We start from the raw sequence: 25,796 nt of genomic DNA on the forward strand, positions 1-25,796 counted from the left end.
AGACTGTACATAGATATTTACCTGAACATCCCACTTTTCCAGATGTTTAAAAATTAAGTAGCAGTAACGAAGGAAACCTACCGCAGTTAAAAAGAACCACCAGAGCATCTCAAACTAAATATGCAGGTGGGGTCAGAATCAGCCTGTTCACAAAATGCCTATGATGTTCTGCAGGTTTGTGTCTGTGCTCCTTGCACCCTTTTGAGCCCTGTTCTTAGCTATTCCTGCAGTCAGACCCTTGGGTAATACCTTGGTAACCTGGTTGCTTTTCTGCTAACCTTCACCTTTTCCAAAGCTGACAGTAGCCTATTTGGAGGAAGATTTTATTGCTGCTTCTTTTGTCTACTGCTCTTCCCTTAACTATTTCATTCATCTTTTAAAAATATCATAGTGATTATTGGTCTGTGGTCATTGCTGTCTCAGAGCTCGATTTTAATTGACTTGATTCTGTCACCTTTGCAACAGACTCCTACATTCAGTACTGCCTAGGTGGATTCCTAGTTGTGGGCCTAAGTAAATGGACACTACCTGAGTAACAGTTTATGTGAAGGCTTCTTTGCAGGCAGATGTGAGCTGCTGTTAGAACGGGATGTCCTTTATTACATACATTACCTTTTTCTGGACTCAATTTTTCCATCTTTTTCCTCAGTCCTGGTATACGCCGTTGCTGTCTGATGTGATAATTTTGGGTCTATTGAACAGTGACTTTTATACTTAAGGGAACTTCAGGGAAATGCTGCAAAATCCAAATAAATGATACGTGCCTAAGACTTATGTGAACAGTCTCTTCAGAGATAATTAGCATTCTCTTTAGAATAACTGCCAGCAGTTCTCTTTAGACTATTTAAGCCTACTGCAAAGATATAGAAATGAAGAACATCTCAAGCTACAGATGGTTAGACAACCAAGTACTCTTCCTTTACAACCCAGTTTCTAAATGTTTTGCTGTGTCTGCTTTCCCTGTACCAAGCAGAATATGGAGAAGGAAAATACAGGATGAGAAAACTACTATAACAAATCACGTCTGCACAGGCAAATCTATAAAACTCAGGGCTGTAATGAGTGAAATGTCTCTATTACCACTGTATTTAGAAACTGTGCTGTCATTAAGCAGCCACTTCAGCAAATAGTGGGGTATACTCAAACCTTTTACAATTTTAAGCTGGGATTTTCAGAATAAGAACATGCTAACAGCACTATCAGTAACTTGCACTACTTGAGTTATTATTCATATGGTGAGTTTATTGTGGTTTAAGAATACAGACAGTGTTTTAATAATACATGTGAAGGCTGTCACATATGCACTCTGGTTTTTGTTATGCTCTTGAGAGAAGCATTAATATAAACAGAGAAGCAAATAATTATATACAACTTCTTTCCCAGAAAATCTTTGAAGCAATTCCACCAGTGTGGCAGATCATTCTGTGCATTTAACTATCCAGTAAATATATACATTAAAATTTATTTATCCACATTTTAATAATTATTCTTTGTCAGCATGTTTTATTTTGGTATCTTAAAAATGTGAATTAGTTGTATGGGTTTTGGTCTTGAATTTATTCTGTTGGTTTTTTAAAAATTCTTTTAAGGCTAAATATGACCCACCACAATAATCAAAAAAATGAGAAGAGAGGAAGAGGTAAAGTGTTAATCTCTCTACACTAGTATTTTGTTTTTATTTGGCATTTTAAAATGTTTGTGGAATATACATATCACCTTAGCTGAAATAAAGAAAAATATTTTAATAAGAAAGCAAAAGTAGATCAGAAAGGTCCAAAATCTAAACAGGTAAGTATAGTTCTCATAGTACTAGTTTATACTCCATTCTGGAAATAATCTATAATCTAAACATAATTGGTGTGTTTTTGAGAAGCCTATTTAACAAGTCTTTTTGCTGTCATTGAGCCTTTCAATGGTTTACTTTCATGGTTCAGGTATCTTTTCAGACTTTGCTAAAACTATGGGCTCCTCTGTACCTGTAGTAATTGTTGCCTTTGGGGCTGATTTGAAGAAATTGGTATTTTTGTTAGCGCACAATATAGCACATCCATGTACTTGAAAATTAATGTGGTAAATTCTGTTCAACTGTTTTCATGAATATCAGCTTTGGGTTTTGTTTGATTTTCAGTTACTAGAAAATTAAGAAAACATTTTTTTCTGTACATGTAGATGATCTTATTTCCACTGAGGGTTGAGAAAAGACAATCTTCATTTGGTTGTTTCTCCAGGAATATTAGATTGACTGTCTTTTTCCTCCTCCAACAAGATTAGTTCAGTTCTTGCTGAAGATGTCACGATAGTTCGAGAAACTGGAACATTAGATGAGGCCCCATCAATTTCAACTTTTTCACTCTCTGTTGTTTCTTTAGGTGATAAGCTTTCTTGTGCATCAAAAAATACATCAGGTTTATCTGATGGGCTATCTTCATCTGAGATTCTTCCCTCTTTATGAGTCATCTCTTCTTTGTCAACAGCCTTAGCCTTTTTGGAAGGAGATGTGAAACCAAGCTTGGGAAATCTAAACCATCCAGTTTTTTCAGTTTGCTTAGAAGAATCATTATCTGATGTGTCAGCAGGTTTCACATCTTCTGGAACTGATTTTTTTACTTCTGTTTTTGAATCTGTGCTTGTTTCCTCACCAGAAGATGAAAGGCCAATACTTGGAAGCCAAAATTTGAATCTTCCAGGAGATCTTTTACTATCAGTCTTTTCTTTTTCATCGGTTATGTCTTTTTCTTCATCTTCTAGTGCTTCAACTACATCCTCATCTTTAGAGAGAGGACCTGCAGTTATTCCCTCTGGTGACTTATCAGGAAGACTCTCTTCAAGTTTACTGGAAGGCTTTACTTCAACAGCATATGGTTTTAACTTTGGCAAAGTTACTTCTCCACTAGATTCTTCAGTCTTGCTGTGTGGTTTGTCAGATAGTTTAAGCTCAGCACTGCCAGTTCTCTGTGCTGCTACTCCTAAGCTTTCATCAGTACATTTAGGTTTGCTCACTGATACACCTTCTGTGGAAGATGGCTGCTCGACTAGCACTTCTAAGTTGCTATGTGATTCAGGCAACTTCGCCTTGAGCAATGAGAATCCCAAAGTTGCAGTTTTGACTTCTGATGAGAGAATCTCTGATTCTTTCAGGATTTCAGTAGTGTAGATCTCACACCTTTCAATAGCAACATGTTCAGGTTCTACTTTCTCACTCACTTCTTGGCCCTCTACATATGACCAATGAATGTCTTGCCCTGCATTTGAAAGGGAGGACTCTGTGGTAGTAGTCATCTGTGCTGTTTTAATGTCAGGTTCAGTCAGTGTTAGAATTTTGCTTTTTGCTTTTTGAATACCACCCTCTGGAGCCTCTGGTGTTTCTTCAGGGATAGCAGAGCTTGCTTGCAGTTGCACTACTTCAATATCAGTACTAGAGCCCTTTGGATCTGTTACCACTTTTGACACTGAAACATCAGCTTCAGTTGGGAGAGCTCTGAAAGTGAATCTTGGTATTTTTAGTTTGGGAATTTTTATATTTACTTCTGGGCCACCTTGTGATTTGTCCACTGTTCCCACTGCTATTCTGGCAGATGCTTCCATATGATCTGGAGCTGGACTTTTCAGGCCAATAGATTCTTCTGATTTTTGAAACTGCATTTCTGCTGTGCCTATTTCAGTTTTACATACTGAATCACCTTCTGACTTTGGCAAATTGATATCATCTTCAAAATCCTTCACTTCTGAATGCAACACTCCAAACTTTGGAATCTTAAACTTGTATGTTTTAATTTTACTTGTTTCTGCTCTATCTTCTACTTGCACTTCCACCCCTGCAGACATGTCCTTTTCAACACTTTTCACTTGAAATTTCATTTCAGGATCTACTCTAGCAATTTTAACATCCATCTTCACTCCTGGAACTTCTACCTTTAGATCTTCCAGCTTACCTGTAACGTAAGCACCATCTTCTGATCTCTTTGTTGTTGACGATTCACATGTAGGCCTTTTTAATTGGCTTCCTTCAATGTCTTTTCCTATAATTTTCATCTCACCCTTCTTCTTTCCTTTTTTAATTACTGCCTCTTGATTTTGGACATCTAGCTCTTCCTTTGGAAGACTAACATCTATTTTGTCCTGCGTTGCATCCAGAGTAATTTCAGCTAATGATGGTTTACATGCTACTCCTGAAATCTCTAACTTAGTGGAACTTTCTACCTTTTGGACTTCTATTTCCTGTGATTTGACGTTACACTCTTGAAGAGTCAGAGTAGGAAACCTGTTCATTAAACTGTTGTCTTGATCAATTTCTGAAGCGCTTAGGAATTCTGTTGAAGACACTGTGAATTCTGAAGTATGCATTTTTTGTCCTTCAGCACCGCGCTTAACTATGTCTGCATAAGTTTCAGGGTTTGGAATATTCACTCTACTATCTGTTATTTCTGCAGATAATGAAATATCTCCTTCCATCTTTGACAAGCTAACATCAGAAGTCTTCACAGAAACTCCTAATTTTGGAATCCCTTCTTTTCCAATAGTAATTTCAGCAACTGCATGTGGTAATGAGAAGGTAGTTTCAGGAATACTTGTTTCAGTTTGTACTTTGACAGAGGGAATGCCTGCCTGAGCTTTTTCCATACTTCTTTCAGTATCAGCATCACCTTTTTTTTCCTTTAAGGATGTACTGCCAAATGCAGGTATTCTGAATTTTGGCATTTTAAACCATCCCTGATGTTCTTCAGTCTGAATGTCTTCAGCTTTTATTTCATGTTCTTCTTTTAATTTGATTTCTTTCTCCTCAAAGCTCTCAATAGCTCCCTCTGTCATTGGTTTAGACACTGACTGGGGGCTTATGTCTACCTTTGGACTTTCAATGCCAGCTGTCAGAACTTGGGGTGTTTTTATCTTACAAACACCTACTCCAGAATCCGACATATCAGATGTAAGTTCTGATGTTGGAACTCCCACAGCAATGTCAGCAATTTCATTTGTCATTTTTAGCTGGGGTAGCTCAGCTTCTATTTTTGGAGAGCTGATCTCTGTCTCTGGGCCCTTCCCTTTTGTTAGGGAGATTCCAAACTTTGGCTTTTGGAGTTTGGGCATTTTAATCTTCCCTTCAGGACCTTCCAATTTAATCTTTCTTCCATCCACCACTGAAGATCTTTCTGTTACTGTTTCAGGGCTCCTCAGTTCAATTGAAGCTTCTCCTTTGGGGAACTTAATACTTGTCTTCTGAATGGTATCTTCACTGATTGAACTCAATTTTAGGACATCCTGTTGAAAACTCCCCTCTGAGGGAGGCAGAGCAGCATCAATCTTTGCTGAGCTGACTCCCATTTCAGTCTGGGAGGCTCCAGTTTCTATTTTCGAAAACTCCAGAGCAGGGATCTTAACATCAGCCAGTTTTATGCTTATTTGTGCCCCCTCTTCTGTCCTTTTGGAATGACTTCTTTCTATGTCAGGTATCTGTATTGAATCATCACCCTCTCTTTCTGTGTTAGGAATAGTAGCATCAGCTTCAACTTTTGGTGAGTGAGTCTGAGATTTGGGAACCTTTATCTTGGAGAGTGAAATTTTAGGCATGACAAATTGAGGCTTTTTAATTGGACTTTTTTGTTCAACTTTTCCTGCAGATATTTCCAGATCAAGGTCTGGCCCAGGACATTGATCATCGGCTTCAGTTCCTCTCACTTCTGTGTCTATTCTGCTTGACACTACAGCAAGTTTATGATCTTCCAAATTTGCTCCAGAATCCGGCTTAACGCTTGCTTCCTTCTTTGGTGACCAGCTGAAGGATGGAAGTTTGAATTTTGGCATTTTGAAATGCCCTTCTTTCCCTTCTCCATCTCCATCTTGTTTTATTTCCCCTTTGATTTTTAGTGCTGCATCTGAATCCCGAATATCGCTGTCTGTTTTTGGAACAGAAATGTCAGCTGGTGGGAGATGAACATCAGCCTCTGATGCCTTATTGTCAGCTTTGGTCATTTTGACTTTAGAGCTGTAAGTTTCTGTTCCTGTACCACATTCTACCTCCAAATTTGGTGCTTCAACAGCAATGTCATCTATTTCTACCATTGCTTTTAGTTGGGGAACCTTGACTTCTGATTTGGTATGACTGACCTCCTTTTCTGACCCTTTCCCTTTAGAATGTGTAATTCCAAACTTTGGCATTTGGAATTTAGACATTTTTGTTTTCCCTTCAGGACCTTCAATTTTTATTTCTACATCACCCACAACAATTTCACTTGATGTTCTTTCAACGCTTGTGTCAGGACTCTTCACGTCAAGTGAGCCTTCAGTTTTCATCTTAATATCTGAGGTGGAGAGGCTGGCATTAGCAGCAGCTGATTTCAATGTCAGGTCACCTTCTTCACCTGTAGGAAGTACGACCTCACCTGTAGGCATGCTAATATCCATCTCTATTTCGGGAGCTTTGACTTCTGGTTTGGAAAATTCCAAAGTTGGGACTGTAACTTTGGGCATTTTTATACCCATCCCTGCCCCTTCTCTACTACTCCCTTTCTCAGATTTCTGTACAGAAACACCTTTTTCTTGTTTGGGACCACAAACATCAGTTTCCGTTATGGGCAGAGAGACCTGGACTTTTTGACCCTTAATTTTAGGGAATAAGATCTTTGGCATGATAAATTGGGACTTCTTGTTTCTGCCCTTTTCAACATCTTTTTCTGTTGATGTATCAAAGTCCGCATGAAGGTATTGATTCTCAGGGGTAGGAAATGTTAATTCAGATGCTGTGTCTCCAGATAAAGTAGACAGAGTGGGTTCTTCCAGTTGTCCCTCAACATCAGAAGGAGCAATAGCTTCCTTCTTTGGTGACCAACTAAATGAAGGCAGTTTGAATTTTGATGTTTTAAAATTGTTTTCTTTCTCCTCAGTGTCCCTCTCTCCTGAAACTACTTCCTGTTCTGCCTTGCACTCTGAATCTGGGCCACGGATTTCCACTTCTAATTTTGGCTTGGTAACTTCCATTGATGGGCGACTGACATCCAACATTGGTGCATCCAGAACAACTTCAGGTGACGGCTTGCACAGCTTTACACCTAATTTGGCATCAGAAATCTGAGTTAGTTTTTCAATATCAGTATCTGTCATATCAGATGTTATCCTTCCCCTGGAAACTTCAGATTCCACTTTGGAACCAACATCACTTTCTGATGATTTTCCCTTAGACCAAGAAATTCCAAATTTTGGTTTTCGTAGTTTAGGAATTTTAACTGTAACCTCTGTGTCACACATAGATATTTCAGCAGCTGCTGTTTTCCCTCCTGGCTTCAGACTTCTTTGCTCCAAAGAACCATCTTCATTTAAAATTTCAAAATCTGTTACTAAAAGATTCTCATCAGCAAGAGATGATATTTTTGATTCAGAGTCTGCTATATTCATTTGATATTTAGTAAGAGTAATATCCCGTTTTGGTAATGGGGAATCCTGTTCAATTTTAGAAGAACCAATATCAATGCTGGAGAAACCCAAGCTAGGAATTCTGAATTTACTACTTTTAGAGCCAATATCTCCCTTAATGTCAGGAAGAAGTTTAGATCCAACACTGCCAGAAGGAACAGCAGGAGTTTCCTCTGTTACAGAATGGGAAAGAGATTCTGACACAGAAACGTCAGCCCTGGACTTACTCTGTGACTGAGGTGTTGAACTTTTGGAAAGGTAAACCTTAGGCATTCTAAACAGAGAACTTCTAGCTTTACCCATATCATGTCCTTTTCCAGAGGAGGAATCTGTGACAACATCAAATGGGGGCGCTTGGATCTCGGCCCCGGGCAGGGTCACGTCGACTTCGGCGGTTCCCGAGGGCACCGTCACCTGGGGCTCCTTGAGGCTGACGTCCACATCGGCGGCCACGGTGCCCTTGGCTTCTCTGCTGCTGGACCAGCCAAAGGAAGGCATGCCGAACTTGGGCATCTTGAACTTGCCGTCCTTGGTCTTTGCGGCCTCCTTCTCTGGGCCTTTTGCTTCCCCTTCGAGGGTGAGGGCCGCCTCGGGCGCCTGCAGGTCGGCGCTGGCCTTTGGAAGGGTGACGTCGACGGACGGCAGGCTGATGTCCACCTTGGGAGCTTTGATGTCGGCTTTGGGCATTTTGAGGGAGGGCTTCTCCAGCTTCCAGCCGGCCCCTTCGGTCTTGGCGCCGGGGACGTCGCCTTTGAGGCCCAGCGCGGGGCCCTCCCCCGTGGCCGTCACGGTGGCAGAGGGGAGGTCGACCTCTGCGGTGGGCAGGCTGACCTCGCCTTCGAGCCCTTCCGCCTTGGGGGGCGACACTCCGAATTTGGGCTTGTCGAACTTGGGCATCTTAAGCTTCCCTTTCAGGCCCGCGGCTTCCAGGTCGGCCCCGCCGAGCGAGCCTTCGGCAGAGGGCACTTTGAGGTCTACCTCGGGCGCCTGGATCTCGAGGGAGCCTTCGACGGAGGGCAGCTTGATGTCGGGGGCGGCGATGCTGACGTCGCCGGCGCCAGCCTTGAGGTCTGCCTCTGGGAGGCTGGCGTCGACTTTGTGCAGGCTGACGTCTGCGTCCAGTTTGGGGGCCTTGACGGTCGGCTTGGAGAAGACCACGCTGGGCACCTTGACTTTCGGCATGTGTATTTTCATGCCGCCGCCCTCAACTTTGCCGGCAGCCACCTCCAGGCCGCCTTCGGCGTCGGGGCCCTGCAGGGCGAGTTCGCCCTCCTGGACTTCAGCCTGGGCTTTGGGCAGCGAGACCTCGGCCTTTGGCAGGCCGACCTGCACGTGGGGAGCTTTGACTTTGGGCAGCTTGACGCTGGGCATCTTGACGTCGGGCATCTTGAATCGAGCTTTCTCGCCGTCTCCTCCGGCGGCCGTCTCGACGGTCACCTCCACGCCGGGCGCTTGGATCTCGGCCCCGGGCAGGGTCACGTCGACTTCGGCGGTTCCCGAGGGCACCGTCACCTGGGGCTCCTTGAGGCTGACGTCCACATCGGCGGCCACGGTGCCCTTGGCTTCTCTGCTGCTGGACCAGCCAAAGGAAGGCATGCCGAACTTGGGCATCTTGAACTTGCCGTCCTTGGTCTTTGCGGCCTCCTTCTCTGGGCCTTTTGCTTCCCCTTCGAGGGTGAGGGCCGCCTCGGGCGCCTGCAGGTCGGCACTGGCCTTTGGAAGGGTGACGTCGACGGACGGCAGGCTGATGTCCACCTTGGGAGCTTTGATGTCGGCTTTGGGCATTTTGAGGGAGGGCTTCTCCAGCTTCCAGCCGGCCCCTTCGGTCTTGGCGCCGGGGACGTCGCCTTTGAGGCCCAGCGCGGGGCCCTCCCCCGTGGCCGTCACGGTGGCAGAGGGGAGGTCGACCTCTGCGGTGGGCAGGCTGACCTCGCCTTCGAGCCCTTCCGCCTTGGGGGGCGACACTCCGAATTTGGGCTTGTCGAACTTGGGCATCTTAAGCTTCCCTTTCAGGCCCGCGGCTTCCAGGTCGGCCCCGCCGAGCGAGCCTTCGGCAGAGGGCACTTTGAGGTCTACCTCGGGCGCCTGGATCTCGAGGGAGCCTTCGACGGAGGGCAGCTTGATGTCGGGGGCGGCGATGCTGACGTCGCCGGCGCCGGCCTTGAGGTCTGCCTCTGGGAGGCTGGCGTCGACTTTGTGCAGGCTGACGTCTGCGTCCAGTTTGGGGGCCTTGACGGTCGGCTTGGAGAAGACCACGCTGGGCACCTTGACTTTCGGCATGTGTATTTTCATGCCGCCGCCCTCAACTTTGCCGGCAGCCACCTCCAGGCCGCCTTCGGCGTCGGGGCCCTGCAGGGCGAGTTCGCCCTCCTGGACTTCAGCCTGGGCTTTGGGCAGCGAGACCTCGGCCTTTGGCAGGCCGACCTGCACGTGGGGAGCTTTGACTTTGGGCAGCTTGACGCTGGGCATCTTGACGTCGGGCATCTTGAATCGAGCTTTCTCGCCGTCTCCTCCGGCGGCCGTCTCGACGGTCACCTCCACGCCGGGCGCTTGGATCTCGGCCCCGGGCAGGGTCACGTCGACTTCGGCGGTTCCCGAGGGCACCGTCACCTGGGGCTCCTTGAGGCTGACGTCCACATCGGCGGCCACGGTGCCCTTGGCTTCTCTGCTGCTGGTCCAGCCAAAGGAAGGCATGCCGAACTTGGGCATCTTGAACTTGCCGTCCTTGGTCTTTGCGGCCTCCTTCTCTGGGCCTTTTGCTTCCCCTTCGAGGGTGAGGGCCGCCTCGGGCGCCTGCAGGTCGGCACTGGCCTTTGGAAGGGTGACGTCGACGGACGGCAGGCTGATGTCCACCTTGGGAGCTTTGATGTCGGCTTTGGGCATTTTGAGGGAGGGCTTCTCCAGCTTCCAGCCGGCCCCTTCGGTCTTGGCGCCGGGGACGTCGCCTTTGAGGCCCAGCGCGGGGCCCTCCCCCGTGGCCGTCACGGTGGCGGAGGGGAGGTCGACCTCTGCGGTGGGCAGGCTGACCTCGCCTTCGAGCCCTTCCGCCTTGGGGGGCGACACTCCGAATTTGGGCTTGTCGAACTTGGGCATCTTAAGCTTCCCTTTCAGGCCCGCGGCTTCCAGGTCGGCCCCGCCGAGCGAGCCTTCGGCAGAGGGCACTTTGAGGTCTACCTCGGGCGCCTGGATCTCGAGGGAGCCTTCGACGGAGGGCAGCTTGATGTCGGGGGCGGCGATGCTGACGTCGCCGGCGCCGGCCTTGAGGTCTGCCTCTGGGAGGCTGGCGTCGACTTTGTGCAGGCTGACGTCTGCGTCCAGTTTGGGGGCCTTGACGGTCGGCTTGGAGAAGACCACGCTGGGCACCTTGACTTTCGGCATGTGTATTTTCATGCCGCCGCCCTCAACTTTGCCGGCAGCCACCTCCAGGCCGCCTTCGGCGTCGGGGCCCTGCAGGGCGAGTTCGCCCTCCTGGACTTCAGCCTGGGCTTTGGGCAGCGAGACCTCGGCCTTTGGCAGGCCGACCTGCACGTGGGGAGCTTTGACTTTGGGCAGCTTGACGCTGGGCATCTTGACGTCGGGCATCTTGAATCGAGCTTTCTCGCCGTCTCCTCCGGCGGCCGTCTCGACGGTCACCTCCACGCCGGGCGCTTGGATCTCGGCCCCGGGCAGGGTCACGTCGACTTCGGCGGTTCCCGAGGGCACCGTCACCTGGGGCTCCTTGAGGCTGACGTCCACATCGGCGGCCACGGTGCCCTTGGCTTCTCTGCTGCTGGACCAGCCAAAGGAAGGCATGCCGAACTTGGGCATCTTGAACTTGCCGTCCTTGGTCTTTGCGGCCTCCTTCTCTGGGCCTTTTGCTTCCCCTTCGAGGGTGAGGGCCGCCTCGGGCGCCTGCAGGTCGGCACTGGCCTTTGGAAGGGTGACGTCGACGGACGGCAGGCTGATGTCCACCTTGGGAGCTTTGATGTCGGCTTTGGGCATTTTGAGGGAGGGCTTCTCCAGCTTCCAGCCGGCCCCTTCGGTCTTGGCGCCGGGGACGTCGCCTTTGAGGCCCAGCGCGGGGCCCTCCCCCGTGGCCGTCACGGTGGCAGAGGGGAGGTCGACCTCTGCGGTGGGCAGGCTGACCTCGCCTTCGAGCCCTTCCGCCTTGGGGGGCGACACTCCGAATTTGGGCTTGTCGAACTTGGGCATCTTAAGCTTCCCTTTCAGGCCCGCGGCTTCCAGGTCGGCCCCGCCGAGCGAGCCTTCAGCAGAGGGCACTTTGAGGTCTACCTCGGGCGCCTGGATCTCGAGGGAGCCTTCGACGGAGGGCAGCTTGATGTCGGGGGCGGCGATGCTGACGTCGCCGGCGCCGGCCTTGAGGTCTGCCTCTGGGAGGCTGGCGTCGACTTTGTGCAGGCTGACGTCTGCCTCCAGTTTGGGGGCCTTGACGGTCGGCTTGGAGAAGACCACGCTGGGCACCTTGACTTTCGGCATGTGTATTTTCATGCCGCCGCCCTCAACTTTGCCGGCAGCCACCTCCAGGCCGCCTTCGGCGTCGGGGCCCTGCAGGGCGAGTTCGCCCTCCTGGACTTCAGCCTGGGCTTTGGGCAGCGAGACCTCGGCCTTTGGCAGGCCGACCTGCACGTGGGGAGCTTTGACTTTGGGCAGCTTGACGCTGGGCATCTTGACGTCGGGCATCTTGAATCGAGCTTTCTCGCCGTCTCCTCCGGCGGCCGTCTCGACGGTCACCTCCACGCCGGGCGCTTGGATCTCGGCCCCGGGCAGGGTCACGTCGACTTCGGCGGTTCCCGAGGGCACCGTCACCTGGGGCTCCTTGAGGCTGACGTCCACATCGGCGGCCACAGTGCCCTTGGCTTCTCTGCTGCTGGACCAGCCAAAGGAAGGCATGCCGAACTTGGGCATCTTGAACTTGCCGTCCTTGGTCTTTGCGGCCTCCTTCTCTGGGCCTTTTGCTTCCCCTTCGAGGGTGAGGGCCGCCTCGGGCGCCTGCAGGTCGGCGCTGGCCTTTGGAAGGGTGACGTCGACGGACGGCAGGCTGATGTCCACCTTGGGAGCTTTGATGTCGGCTTTGGGCATTTTGAGGGAGGGCTTCTCCAGCTTCCAGCCGGCCCCTTCGGTCTTGGCGCCGGGGACGTCGCCTTTGAGGCCCAGCGCGGGGCCCTCCCCCGTGGCCGTCACGGTGGCGGAAGGGAGGTCGACCTCTGCGGTGGGCAGGCTGACCTCGCCTTCGAGCCCTTCCGCCTTGGGGGGCGACACTCCGAATTTGGGCTTGTCAAACTTGGGCATCTTAAGCTTCCCTTTCAGGCCCGCGGCTTCCAGGTCGGCCCCGCCGAGCGAGCCTTCGGCAGAGGGCACTTTGAGGTCTACCTCGGGCGCCTGGATCTCGAGGGAGCCTTCGACGGAGGGCAGCTTGATGTCGGGGGCGGCGATGCTGACGTCGCCGGCGCCGGCCTTGAGGTCTGCCTCTGGGAGGCTGGCGTCGACTTTGTGCAGGCTGACGTCTGCGTCCAGTTTGGGGGCCTTGACGGTCGGCTTGGAGAAGACCACGCTGGGCACCTTGACTTTCGGCATGTGTATTTTCATGCCGCCGCCCTCAACTTTGCCGGCAGCCACCTCCAGGCCGCCTTCGGCGTCGGGGCCCTGCAGGGCGAGTTCGCCCTCCTGGACTTCAGCCTGGGCTTTGGGCAGCGAGACCTCGGCCTTTGGCAGGCCGACCTGCACGTGGGGAGCTTTGACTTTGGGCAGCTTGACGCTGGGCATCTTGACGTCGGGCATCTTGAATCGAGCTTTCTCGCCGTCTCCTCCGGCGGCCGTCTCGACGGTCACCTCCACGCCGGGCGCTTGGATCTCGGCCCCGGGCAGGGTCACGTCGACTTCGGCGGTTCCCGAGGGCACCGTCACCTGGGGCTCCTTGAGGCTGACGTCCACATCGGCGGCCACGGTGCCCTTGGCTTCTCTGCTGCTGGACCAGCCAAAGGAAGGCATGCCGAACTTGGGCATCTTGAACTTGCCGTCCTTGGTCTTTGCGGCCTCCTTCTCTGGGCCTTTTGCTTCCCCTTCGAGGGTGAGGGCCGCCTCGGGCGCCTGCAGGTCGGCGCTGGCCTTTGGAAGGGTGACGTCGACGGACGGCAGGCTGATGTCCACCTTGGGAGCTTTGATGTCGGCTTTGGGCATTTTGAGGGAGGGCTTCTCCAGCTTCCAGCCGGCCCCTTCGGTCTTGGCGCCGGGGACGTCGCCTTTGAGGCCCAGCGCGGGGCCCTCCCCCGTGGCCGTCACGGTGGCGGAGGGGAGGTCGACCTCTGCGGTGGGCAGGCTGACCTCGCCTTCGAGCCCTTCCGCCTTGGGGGGCGACACTCCGAATTTGGGCTTGTCGAACTTGGGCATCTTAAGCTTCCCTTTCAGGCCCGCGGCTTCCAGGTCGGCCCCGCCGAGCGAGCCTTCGGCAGAGGGCACTTTGAGGTCTACCTCGGGCGCCTGGATCTCGAGGGAGCCTTCGACGGAGGGCAGCTTGATGTCGGGGGCGGCGATGCTGACGTCGCCGGCGCCGGCCTTGAGGTCTGCCTCTGGGAGGCTGGCGTCGACTTTGTGCAGGCTGACGTCTGCGTCCAGTTTGGGGGCCTTGACGGTCGGCTTGGAGAAGACCACGCTGGGCACCTTGACTTTCGGCATGTGTATTTTCATGCCGCCGCCCTCAACTTTGCCGGCAGCCACCTCCAGGCCGCCTTCGGCGTCGGGGCCCTGCAGGGCGAGTTCGCCCTCCTGGACTTCAGCCTGGGCTTTGGGCAGCGAGACCTCGGCCTTTGGCAGGCCGACCTGCACGTGGGGAGCTTTGACTTTGGGCAGCTTGACGCTGGGCATCTTGACGTCGGGCATCTTGAATCGAGCTTTCTCGCCGTCTCCTCCGGCGGCCGTCTCGACGGTCACCTCCACGCCGGGCGCTTGGATCTCGGCCCCGGGCAGGGTCACGTCGACTTCGGCGGTTCCCGAGGGCACCGTCACCTGGGGCTCCTTGAGGCTGACGTCCACATCGGCGGCCACGGTGCCCTTGGCTTCTCTGCTGCTGGACCAGCCAAAGGAAGGCATGCCGAACTTGGGCATCTTGAACTTGCCGTCCTTGGTCTTTGCGGCCTCCTTCTCTGGGCCTTTTGCTTCCCCTTCGAGGGTGAGGGCCGCCTCGGGCGCCTGCAGGTCGGCGCTGGCCTTTGGAAGGGTGACGTCGACGGACGGCAGGCTGATGTCCACCTTGGGAGCTTTGATGTCGGCTTTGGGCATTTTGAGGGAGGGCTTCTCCAGCTTCCAGCCGGCCCCTTCGGTCTTGGCGCCGGGGACGTCGCCTTTGAGGCCCAGCGCGGGGCCCTCCCCCGTGGCCGTCACGGTGGCGGAGGGGAGGTCGACCTCTGCGGTGGGCAGGCTGACCTCGCCTTCGAGCCCTTCCGCCTTGGGGGGCGACACTCCGAATTTGGGCTTGTCAAACTTGGGCATCTTAAGCTTCCCTTTCAGGCCCGCGGCTTCCAGGTCGGCCCCGCCGAGCGAGCCTTCGGCAGAGGGCACTTTGAGGTCTACCTCGGGCGCCTGGATCTCGAGGGAGCCTTCGACGGAGGGCAGCTTGATGTCGGGGGCGGCGATGCTGACGTCGCCGGCGCCGGCCTTGAGGTCTGCCTCTGGGAGGCTGGCGTCGACTTTGTGCAGGCTGACGTCTGCCTCCAGTTTGGGGGCCTTGACGGTCGGCTTGGAGAAGACCACGCTGGGCACCTTGACTTTCGGCATGTGTATTTTCATGCCGCCGCCCTCAACTTTGCCGGCAGCCACCTCCAGGCCGCCTTCGGCGTCGGGGCCCTGCAGGGCGAGTTCGCCCTCCTGGACTTCAGCCTGGGCTTTGGGCAGCGAGACCTCGGCCTTTGGCAGGCCGACCTGCACGTGGGGAGCTTTGACTTTGGGCAGCTTGACGCTGGGCATCTTGACGTCGGGCATCTTGAATCGAGCTTTCTCGCCGTCTCCTCCGGCGGCCGTCTCGACGGTCACCTCCACGCCGGGCGCTTGGATCTCGGCCCCGGGCAGGGTCACGTCGACTTCGGCGGTTCCCGAGGGCACCGTCACCTGGGGCTCCTTGAGGCTGACGTCCACATCGGCGGCCACGGTGCCCTTGGCTTCTCTGCTGCTGGACCAGCCAAAGGAAGGCATGCCGAACTTGGGCATCTTGAACTTGCCGTCCTTGGTCTTTGCGGCCTCCTTCTCTGGGCCTTTTGCTTCCCCTTCGAGGGTGAGGGCCGCCTCGGGCGCCTGCAGGTCGGCACTGGCCTTTGGAAGGGTGACGTCGACGGACGGCAGGCTGATGTCCACCTTGGGAGCTTTGATGTCGGCTTTGGGCATTTTGAGGGAGGGCTTCTCCAGCTTCCAGCCGGCCCCTTCGGTCTTGGCGCCGGGGACGTCGCCTTTGAGGCCCAGCGCGGGGCCCTCCCCCGTGGCCGTCACGGTGGCGGAGGGGAGGTCGACCTCTGCGGTGGGCAGGCTGACCTCGCCTTCGAGCCCTTCCGCCTTGGGGGGCGACACTCCGAATTTGGGCTTGTCGAACTTGGGCATCTTAAGCTTCCCTTTCAGGCCCGCGGCTTCCAGGTCGGCCCCGCCGAGCGAGCCTTCGGCAGAGGGCACTTTGAGGTCTACCTCGGGCGCCTGGATCTCGAGGGAGCCTTTGACGGAGGGCAGCTTGATGTCGGGGGCGGCGATGCTGACGTCGCCGGCGCCGGCCTTGAGGTCTGCCTCTGGGAGGCTGGCGTCGACTTTGTGCAGGCTGACGTCTGCGTCCAGTTTGGGGGCCTTGACGGTCGGCTTGGAGAAGACCACGCTGGGCACCTTGACTTTCGGCATGTGTATTTTCATGCCGCCGCCCTCAACTTTGCCGGCAGCCACCTCCAGGCCGCCTTCGGCGTCGGGGCCCTGCAGGGCGAGTTCGCCCTCCTGGACTTCAGCCTGGGCTTTGGGCAGCGAGACCTCGGCCTTTGGCAGGCCGACCTGCACGTGGGGAGCTTTGACTTTGGGCAGCTTGACGCTGGGCATCTTGACGTCGGGCATCTTGAATCGAGCTTTCTCGCCGTCTCCTCCGGCGGCCGTCTCGACGGTCACCTCCACGCCGGGCGCTTGGATCTCGGCCCCGGGCAGGGTCACGTCGACTTCGGCGGTTCCCGAGGGCACCGTCACCTGGGGCTCCTTGAGGCTGACGTCCACATCGGCGGCCACGGTGCCCTTGGCTTCTCTGCTGCTGGACCAGCCAAAGGAAGGCATGCCGAACTTGGGCATCTTGAACTTGCCGTCCTTGGTCTTTGCGGCCTCCTTCTCTGGGCCTTTTGCTTCCCCTTCGAGGGTGAGGGCCGCCTCGGGCGCCTGCAGGTCGGCGCTGGCCTTTGGAAGGGTGACGTCGACGGACGGCAGGCTGATGTCCACCTTGGGAGCTTTGATGTCGGCTTTGGGCATTTTGAGGGAGGGCTTCTCCAGCTTCCAGCCGGCCCCTTCGGTCTTGGCGCCGGGGACGTCGCCTTTGAGGCCCAGCGCGGGGCCCTCCCCCGTGGCCGTCACGGTGGCGGAGGGGAGGTCGACCTCTGCGGTGGGCAGGCTGACCTCGCCTTCGAGCCCTTCCGCCTTGGGGGGCGACACTCCGAATTTGGGCTTGTCGAACTTGGGCATCTTAAGCTTCCCTTTCAGGCCCGCGGCTTCCAGGTCGGCCCCGCCGAGCGAGCCTTCGGCAGAGGGCACTTTGAGGTCTACCTCGGGCGCCTGGATCTCGAGGGAGCCTTCGACGGAGGGCAGCTTGATGTCGGGGGCGGCGATGCTGACGTCGCCGGCGCCGGCCTTGAGGTCTGCCTCTGGGAGGCTGGCGTCGACTTTGTGCAGGCTGACGTCTGCCTCCAGTTTGGGGGCCTTGACGGTCGGCTTGGAGAAGACCACGCTGGGCACCTTGACTTTCGGCATGTGTATTTTCATGCCGCCGCCCTCAACTTTGCCGGCAGCCACCTCCAGGCCGCCTTCGGCGTCGGGGCCCTGCAGGGCGAGTTCGCCCTCCTGGACTTCAGCCTGGGCTTTGGGCAGCGAGACCTCGGCCTTTGGCAGGCCGACCTGCACGTGGGGAGCTTTGACTTTGGGCAGCTTGACGCTGGGCATCTTGACGTCGGGCATCTTGAATCGAGCTTTCTCGCCGTCTCCTCCGGCGGCCGTCTCGACGGTCACCTCCACGCCGGGCGCTTGGATCTCGGCCCCGGGCAGGGTCACGTCGACTTCGGCGGTTCCCGAGGGCACCGTCACCTGGGGCTCCTTGAGGCTGACGTCCACATCGGCGGCCACGGTGCCCTTGGCTTCTCTGCTGCTGGACCAGCCAAAGGAAGGCATGCCGAACTTGGGCATCTTGAACTTGCCGTCCTTGGTCTTTGCGGCCTCCTTCTCTGGGCCTTTTGCTTCCCCTTCGAGGGTGAGGGCCGCCTCGGGCGCCTGCAGGTCGGCGCTGGCCTTTGGAAGGGTGACGTCGACGGACGGCAGGCTGATGTCCACCTTGGGAGCTTTGATGTCGGCTTTGGGCATTTTGAGGGAGGGCTTCTCCAGCTTCCAGCCGGCCCCTTCGGTCTTGGCGCCGGGGACGTCGCCTTTGAGGCCCAGCGCGGGGCCCTCCCCCGTGGCCGTCACGGTGGCAGAGGGGAGGTCGACCTCTGCGGTGGGCAGGCTGACCTCGCCTTTGAGCCCTTCCGCCTTGGGGGGCGACACTCCGAATTTGGGCTTGTCGAACTTGGGCATCTTAAGCTTCCCTTTCAGGCCCGCGGCTTCCAGGTCGGCCCCGCCGAGCGAGCCTTCGGCAGAGGGCACTTTGAGGTCTACCTCGGGCGCCTGGATCTCGAGGGAGCCTTCGACGGAGGGCAGCTTGATGTCGGGGGCGGCGATGCTGACGTCGCCGGCGCCGGCCTTGAGGTCTGCCTCTGGGAGGCTGGCGTCGACTTTGTGCAGGCTGACGTCTGCGTCCAGTTTGGGGGCCTTGACGGTCGGCTTGGAGAAGACCACGCTGGGCACCTTGACTTTCGGCATGTGTATTTTCATGCCGCCGCCCTCAACTTTGCCGGCAGCCACCTCCAGGCCGCCTTCGGCGTCGGGGCCCTGCAGGGCGAGTTCGCCCTCCTGGACTTCAGCCTGGGCTTTGGGCAGCGAGACCTCGGCCTTTGGCAGGCCGACCTGCACGTGGGGAGCTTTGACTTTGGGCAGCTTGACGCTGGGCATCTTGACGTCGGGCATCTTGAATCGAGCTTTCTCGCCGTCTCCTCCGGCGGCCGTCTCGACGGTCACCTCCACGCCGGGCGCTTGGATCTCGGCCCCGGGCAGGGTCACGTCGACTTCGGCGGTTCCCGAGGGCACCGTCACCTGGGGCTCCTTGAGGCTGACGTCCACATCGGCGGCCACGGTGCCCTTGGCTTCTCTGCTGCTGGACCAGCCAAAGGAAGGCATGCCGAACTTGGGCATCTTGAACTTGCCGTCCTTGGTCTTTGCGGCCTCCTTCTCTGGGCCTTTTGCTTCCCCTTCGAGGGTGAGGGCCGCCTCGGGCGCCTGCAGGTCGGCGCTGGCCTTTGGAAGGGTGACGTCGACGGACGGCAGGCTGATGTCCACCTTGGGAGCTTTGATGTCGGCTTTGGGCATTTTGAGGGAGGGCTTCTCCAGCTTCCAGCCGGCCCCTTCGGTCTTGGCGCCGGGGACGTCGCCTTTGAGGCCCAGCGCGGGGCCCTCCCCCGTGGCCGTCACGGTGGCGGAGGGGAGGTCGACCTCTGCGGTGGGCAGGCTGACCTCGCCTTCGAGCCCTTCCGCCTTGGGGGGCGACACTCCGAATTTGGGCTTGTCGAACTTGGGCATCTTAAGCTTCCCTTTCAGGCCCGCGGCTTCCAGGTCGGCCCCGCCGAGCGAGCCTTCGGCAGAGGGCACTTTGAGGTCTACCTCGGGCGCCTGGATCTCGAGGGAGCCTTCGACGGAGGGCAGCTTGATGTCGGGGGCGGCGATGCTGACGTCGCCGGCGCCGGCCTTGAGGTCTGCCTCTGGGAGGCTGGCGTCGACTTTGTGCAGGCTGACGTCTGCGTCCAGTTTGGGGGCCTTGACGGTCGGCTTGGAGAAGACCACGCTGGGCACCTTGACTTTCGGCATGTGTATTTTCATGCCGCCGCCCTCAACTTTGCCGGCAGCCACCTCCAGGCCGCCTTCGGCGTCGGGGCCCTGCAGGGCGAGTTCGCCCTCCTGGACTTCAGCCTGGGCTTTGGGCAGCGAGACCTCGGCCTTTGGCAGGCCGACCTGCACGTGGGGAGCTTTGACTTTGGGCAGCTTGACGCTGGGCATCTTGACGTCGGGCATCTTGAATCGAGCTTTCTCGCCGTCTCCTCCGGCGGCCGTCTCGACGGTCACCTCCACGCCGGGCGCTTGGATCTCGGCCCCGGGCAGGGTCACGTCGACTTCGGCGGTTCCCGAGGGCACCGTCACCTGGGGCTCCTTGAGGCTGACGTCCACATCGGCGGCCACGGTGCCCTTGGCTTCTCTGCTGCTGGACCAGCCAAAGGAAGGCATGCCGAACTTGGGCATCTTGAACTTGCCGTCCTTGGTCTTTGCGGCCTCCTTCTCTGGGCCTTTTGCTTCCCCTTCGAGGGTGAGGGCCGCCTCGGGCGCCTGCAGGTCGGCGCTGGCCTTTGGAAGGGTGACGTCGACGGACGGCAGGCTGATGTCCACCTTGGGAGCTTTGATGTCGGCTTTGGGCATTTTGAGGGAGGGCTTCTCCAGCTTCCAGCCGGCCCCTTCGGTCTTGGCACCGGGGACGTCGCCTTTGAGGCCCAGCGCGGGGCCCTCCCCCGTGGCCGTCACGGTGGCGGAGGGGAGGTCGACCTCTGCGGTGGGCAGGCTGACCTCGCCTTCGAGCCCTTCCGCCTTGGGGGGCGACACTCCGAATTTGGGCTTGTCGAACTTGGGCATCTTAAGCTTCCCTTTCAGGCCCGCGGCTTCCAGGTCGGCCCCGCCGAGCGAGCCTTCGGCAGAGGGCACTTTGAGGTCTACCTCGGGCGCCTGGATCTCGAGGGAGCCTTCGACGGAGGGCAGCTTGATGTCGGGGGCGGCGATGCTGACGTCGCCGGCGCCGGCCTTGAGGTCTGCCTCTGGGAGGCTGGCGTCGACTTTGTGCAGGCTGACGTCTGCGTCCAGTTTGGGGGCCTTGACGGTCGGCTTGGAGAAGACCACGCTGGGCACCTTGACTTTCGGCATGTGTATTTTCATGCCGCCGCCCTCAACTTTGCCGGCAGCCACCTCCAGGCCGCCTTCGGCGTCGGGGCCCTGCAGGGCGAGTTCGCCCTCCTGGACTTCAGCCTGGGCTTTGGGCAGCGAGACCTCGGCCTTTGGCAGGCCGACCTGCACGTGGGGAGCTTTGACTTTGGGCAGCTTGACGCTGGGCATCTTGACGTCGGGCATCTTGAATCGAGCTTTCTCGCCGTCTCCTCCGGCGGCCGTCTCGACGGTCACCTCCACGCCGGGCGCTTGGATCTCGGCCCCGGGCAGGGTCACGTCGACTTCGGCGGTTCCCGAGGGCACCGTCACCTGGGGCTCCTTGAGGCTGACGTCCACATCGGCGGCCACGGTGCCCTTGGCTTCTCTGCTGCTGGACCAGCCAAAGGAAGGCATGCCGAACTTGGGCATCTTGAACTTGCCGTCCTTGGTCTTTGCGGCCTCCTTCTCTGGGCCTTTTGCTTCCCCTTCGAGGGTGAGGGCCGCCTCGGGCGCCTGCAGGTCGGCGCTGGCCTTTGGAAGGGTGACGTCGACGGACGGCAGGCTGATGTCCACCTTGGGAGCTTTGATGTCGGCTTTGGGCATTTTGAGGGAGGGCTTCTCCAGCTTCCAGCCGGCCCCTTCGGTCTTGGCGCCGGGGACGTCGCCTTTGAGGCCCAGCGCGGGGCCCTCCCCCGTGGCCGTCACGGTGGCAGAGGGGAGGTCGACCTCTGCGGTGGGCAGGCTGACCTCGCCTTTGAGCCCTTCCGCCTTGGGGGGCGACACTCCGAATTTGGGCTTGTCGAACTTGGGCATCTTAAGCTTCCCTTTCAGGCCCGCGGCTTCCAGGTCGGCCCCGCCGAGCGAGCCTTCGGCAGAGGGCACTTTGAGGTCTACCTCGGGCGCCTGGATCTCGAGGGAGCCTTCGACGGAGGGCAGCTTGATGTCGGGGGCGGCGATGCTGACGTCGCCGGCGCCGGCCTTGAGGTCTGCCTCTGGGAGGCTGGCGTCGACTTTGTGCAGGCTGACGTCTGCGTCCAGTTTGGGGGCCTTGACGGTCGGCTTGGAGAAGACCACGCTGGGCACCTTGACTTTCGGCATGTGTATTTTCATGCCGCCGCCCTCAACTTTGCCGGCAGCCACCTCCAGGCCGCCTTCGGCGTCGGGGCCCTGCAGGGCGAGTTCGCCCTCCTGGACTTCAGCCTGGGCTTTGGGCAGCGAGACCTCGGCCTTTGGCAGGCCGACCTGCACGTGGGGAGCTTTGACTTTGGGCAGCTTGACGCTGGGCATCTTGACGTCGGGCATCTTGAATCGAGCTTTCTCGCCGTCTCCTCCGGCGGCCGTCTCGACGGTCACCTCCACGCCGGGCGCTTGGATCTCGGCCCCGGGCAGGGTCACGTCGACTTCGGCGGTTCCCGAGGGCACCGTCACCTGGGGCTCCTTGAGGCTGACGTCCACATCGGCGGCCACGGTGCCCTTGGCTTCTCTGCTGCTGGACCAGCCAAAGGAAGGCATGCCGAACTTGGGCATCTTGAACTTGCCGTCCTTGGTCTTTGCGGCCTCCTTCTCTGGGCCTTTTGCTTCCCCTTCGAGGGTGAGGGCCGCCTCGGGCGCCTGCAGGTCGGCGCTGGCCTTTGGAAGGGTGACGTCGACGGACGGCAGGCTGATGTCCACCTTGGGAGCTTTGATGTCGGCTTTGGGCATTTTGAGGGAGGGCTTCTCCAGCTTCCAGCCGGCCCCTTCGGTCTTGGCGCCGGGGACGTCGCCTTTGAGGCCCAGCGCGGGGCCCTCCCCCGTGGCCGTCACGGTGGCGGAGGGGAGGTCGACCTCTGCGGTGGGCAGGCTGACCTCGCCTTCGAGCCCTTCCGCCTTGGGGGGCGACACTCCGAATTTGGGCTTGTCGAACTTGGGCATCTTAAGCTTCCCTTTCAGGCCCGCGGCTTCCAGGTCGGCCCCGCCGAGCGAGCCTTCGGCAGAGGGCACTTTGAGGTCTACCTCGGGCGCCTGGATCTCGAGGGAGCCTTCGACGGAGGGCAGCTTGATGTCGGGGGCGGCGATGCTGACGTCGCCGGCGCCGGCCTTGAGGTCTGCCTCTGGGAGGCTGGCGTCGACTTTGTGCAGGCTGACGTCTGCGTCCAGTTTGGGGGCCTTGACGGTCGGCTTGGAGAAGACCACGCTGGGCACCTTGACTTTCGGCATGTGTATTTTCATGCCGCCGCCCTCAACTTTGCCGGCAGCCACCTCCAGGCCGCCTTCGGCGTCGGGGCCCTGCAGGGCGAGTTCGCCCTCCTGGACTTCAGCCTGGGCTTTGGGCAGCGAGACCTCGGCCTTTGGCAGGCCGACCTGCACGTGGGGAGCTTTGACTTTGGGCAGCTTGACGCTGGGCATCTTGACGTCGGGCATCTTGAATCGAGCTTTCTCGCCGTCTCCTCCGGCGGCCGTCTCGACGGTCACCTCCACGCCGGGCGCTTGGATCTCGGCCCCGGGCAGGGTCACGTCGACTTCGGCGGTTCCCGAGGGCACCGTCACCTGGGGCTCCTTGAGGCTGACGTCCACATCGGCGGCCACGGTGCCCTTGGCTTCTCTGCTGCTGGACCAGCCAAAGGAAGGCATGCCGAACTTGGGCATCTTGAACTTGCCGTCCTTGGTCTTTGCGGCCTCCTTCTCTGGGCCTTTTGCTTCCCCTTCGAGGGTGAGGGCCGCCTCGGGCGCCTGCAGGTCGGCGCTGGCCTTTGGAAGGGTGACGTCGACGGACGGCAGGCTGATGTCCACCTTGGGAGCTTTGATGTCGGCTTTGGGCATTTTGAGGGAGGGCTTCTCCAGCTTCCAGCCGGCCCCTTCGGTCTTGGCACCGGGGACGTCGCCTTTGAGGCCCAGCGCGGGGCCCTCCCCCGTGGCCGTCACGGTGGCGGAGGGGAGGTCGACCTCTGCGGTGGGCAGGCTGACCTCGCCTTCGAGCCCTTCCGCCTTGGGGGGCGACACTCCGAATTTGGGCTTGTCGAACTTGGGCATCTTAAGCTTCCCTTTCAGGCCCGCGGCTTCCAGGTCGGCCCCGCCGAGCGAGCCTTCGGCAGAGGGCACTTTGAGGTCTACCTCGGGCGCCTGGATCTCGAGGGAGCCTTCGACGGAGGGCAGCTTGATGTCGGGGGCGGCGATGCTGACGTCGCCGGCGCCGGCCTTGAGGTCTGCCTCTGGGAGGCTGGCGTCGACTTTGTGCAGGCTGACGTCTGCGTCCAGTTTGGGGGCCTTGACGGTCGGCTTGGAGAAGACCACGCTGGGCACCTTGACTTTCGGCATGTGTATTTTCATGCCGCCGCCCTCAACTTTGCCGGCAGCCACCTCCAGGCCGCCTTCGGCGTCGGGGCCCTGCAGGGCGAGTTCGCCCTCCTGGACTTCAGCCTGGGCTTTGGGCAGCGAGACCTCGGCCTTTGGCAGGCCGACCTGCACGTGGGGAGCTTTGACTTTGGGCAGCTTGACGCTGGGCATCTTGACGTCGGGCATCTTGAATCGAGCTTTCTCGCCGTCTCCTCCGGCGGCCGTCTCGACGGTCACCTCCACGCCGGGCGCTTGGATCTCGGCCCCGGGCAGGGTCACGTCGACTTCGGCGGTTCCCGAGGGCACCGTCACCTGGGGCTCCTTGAGGCTGACGTCCACATCGGCGGCCACGGTGCCCTTGGCTTCTCTGCTGCTGGACCAGCCAAAGGAAGGCATGCCGAACTTGGGCATCTTGAACTTGCCGTCCTTGGTCTTTGCGGCCTCCTTCTCTGGGCCTTTTGCTTCCCCTTCGAGGGTGAGGGCCGCCTCGGGCGCCTGCAGGTCGGCGCTGGCCTTTGGAAGGGTGACGTCGACGGACGGCAGGCTGATGTCCACCTTGGGAGCTTTGATGTCGGCTTTGGGCATTTTGAGGGAGGGCTTCTCCAGCTTCCAGCCGGCCCCTTCGGTCTTGGCGCCGGGGACGTCGCCTTTGAGGCCCAGCGCGGGGCCCTCCCCCGTGGCCGTCACGGTGGCAGAGGGGAGGTCGACCTCTGCGGTGGGCAGGCTGACCTCGCCTTTGAGCCCTTCCGCCTTGGGGGGCGACACTCCGAATTTGGGCTTGTCGAACTTGGGCATCTTAAGCTTCCCTTTCAGGCCCGCGGCTTCCAGGTCGGCCCCGCCGAGCGAGCCTTCGGCAGAGGGCACTTTGAGGTCTACCTCGGGCGCCTGGATCTCGAGGGAGCCTTCGACGGAGGGCAGCTTGATGTCGGGGGCGGCGATGCTGACGTCGCCGGCGCCGGCCTTGAGGTCTGCCTCTGGGAGGCTGGCGTCGACTTTGTGCAGGCTGACGTCTGCGTCCAGTTTGGGGGCCTTGACGGTCGGCTTGGAGAAGACCACGCTGGGCACCTTGACTTTCGGCATGTGTATTTTCATGCCGCCGCCCTCAACTTTGCCGGCAGCCACCTCCAGGCCGCCTTCGGCGTCGGGGCCCTGCAGGGCGAGTTCGCCCTCCTGGACTTCAGCCTGGGCTTTGGGCAGCGAGACCTCGGCCTTTGGCAGGCCGACCTGCACGTGGGGAGCTTTGACTTTGGGCAGCTTGACGCTGGGCATCTTGACGTCGGGCATCTTGAATCGAGCTTTCTCGCCGTCTCCTCCGGCGGCCGTCTCGACGGTCACCTCCACGCCGGGCGCTTGGATCTCGGCCCCGGGCAGGGTCACGTCGACTTCGGCGGTTCCCGAGGGCACCGTCACCTGGGGCTCCTTGAGGCTGACGTCCACATCGGCGGCCACGGTGCCCTTGGCTTCTCTGCTGCTGGACCAGCCAAAGGAAGGCATGCCGAACTTGGGCATCTTGAACTTGCCGTCCTTGGTCTTTGCGGCCTCCTTCTCTGGGCCTTTTGCTTCCCCTTCGAGGGTGAGGGCCGCCTCGGGCGCCTGCAGGTCGGCGCTGGCCTTTGGAAGGGTGACGTCGACGGACGGCAGGCTGATGTCCACCTTGGGAGCTTTGATGTCGGCTTTGGGCATTTTGAGGGAGGGCTTCTCCAGCTTCCAGCCGGCCCCTTCGGTCTTGGCGCCGGGGACGTCGCCTTTGAGGCCCAGCGCGGGGCCCTCCCCCGTGGCCGTCACGGTGGCGGAGGGGAGGTCGACCTCTGCGGTGGGCA

The 25,796-nt window shown here is 58.0% G+C and overlaps 1 protein-coding gene across 1 annotated transcript in view; it reads right to left on the minus strand.

The window, feature by feature from the left end:
* Positions 1 to 1,221: 1,221 nt before the first annotated feature.
* AHNAK2 (AHNAK nucleoprotein 2) overlaps positions 1,222 to 25,796 on the minus strand; it is a 79,397-nt gene continuing 54,822 nt past the window's right edge. The window contains exon 8 of the mRNA XM_052783368.1: positions 1,222 to 21,752. Within this exon, the coding sequence (XP_052639328.1) occupies positions 2,209 to 21,752 (19,544 nt within the window). The 3' untranslated portion in view covers positions 1,222 to 2,208. The remainder of the gene's footprint in view (positions 21,753 to 25,796) is intronic.

This window comes from Harpia harpyja, chromosome 3, assembly GCF_026419915.1.
Source record: "Harpia harpyja isolate bHarHar1 chromosome 3, bHarHar1 primary haplotype, whole genome shotgun sequence".
In the NCBI taxonomy this organism is placed as follows: domain Eukaryota; kingdom Metazoa; phylum Chordata; class Aves; order Accipitriformes; family Accipitridae; genus Harpia; species Harpia harpyja.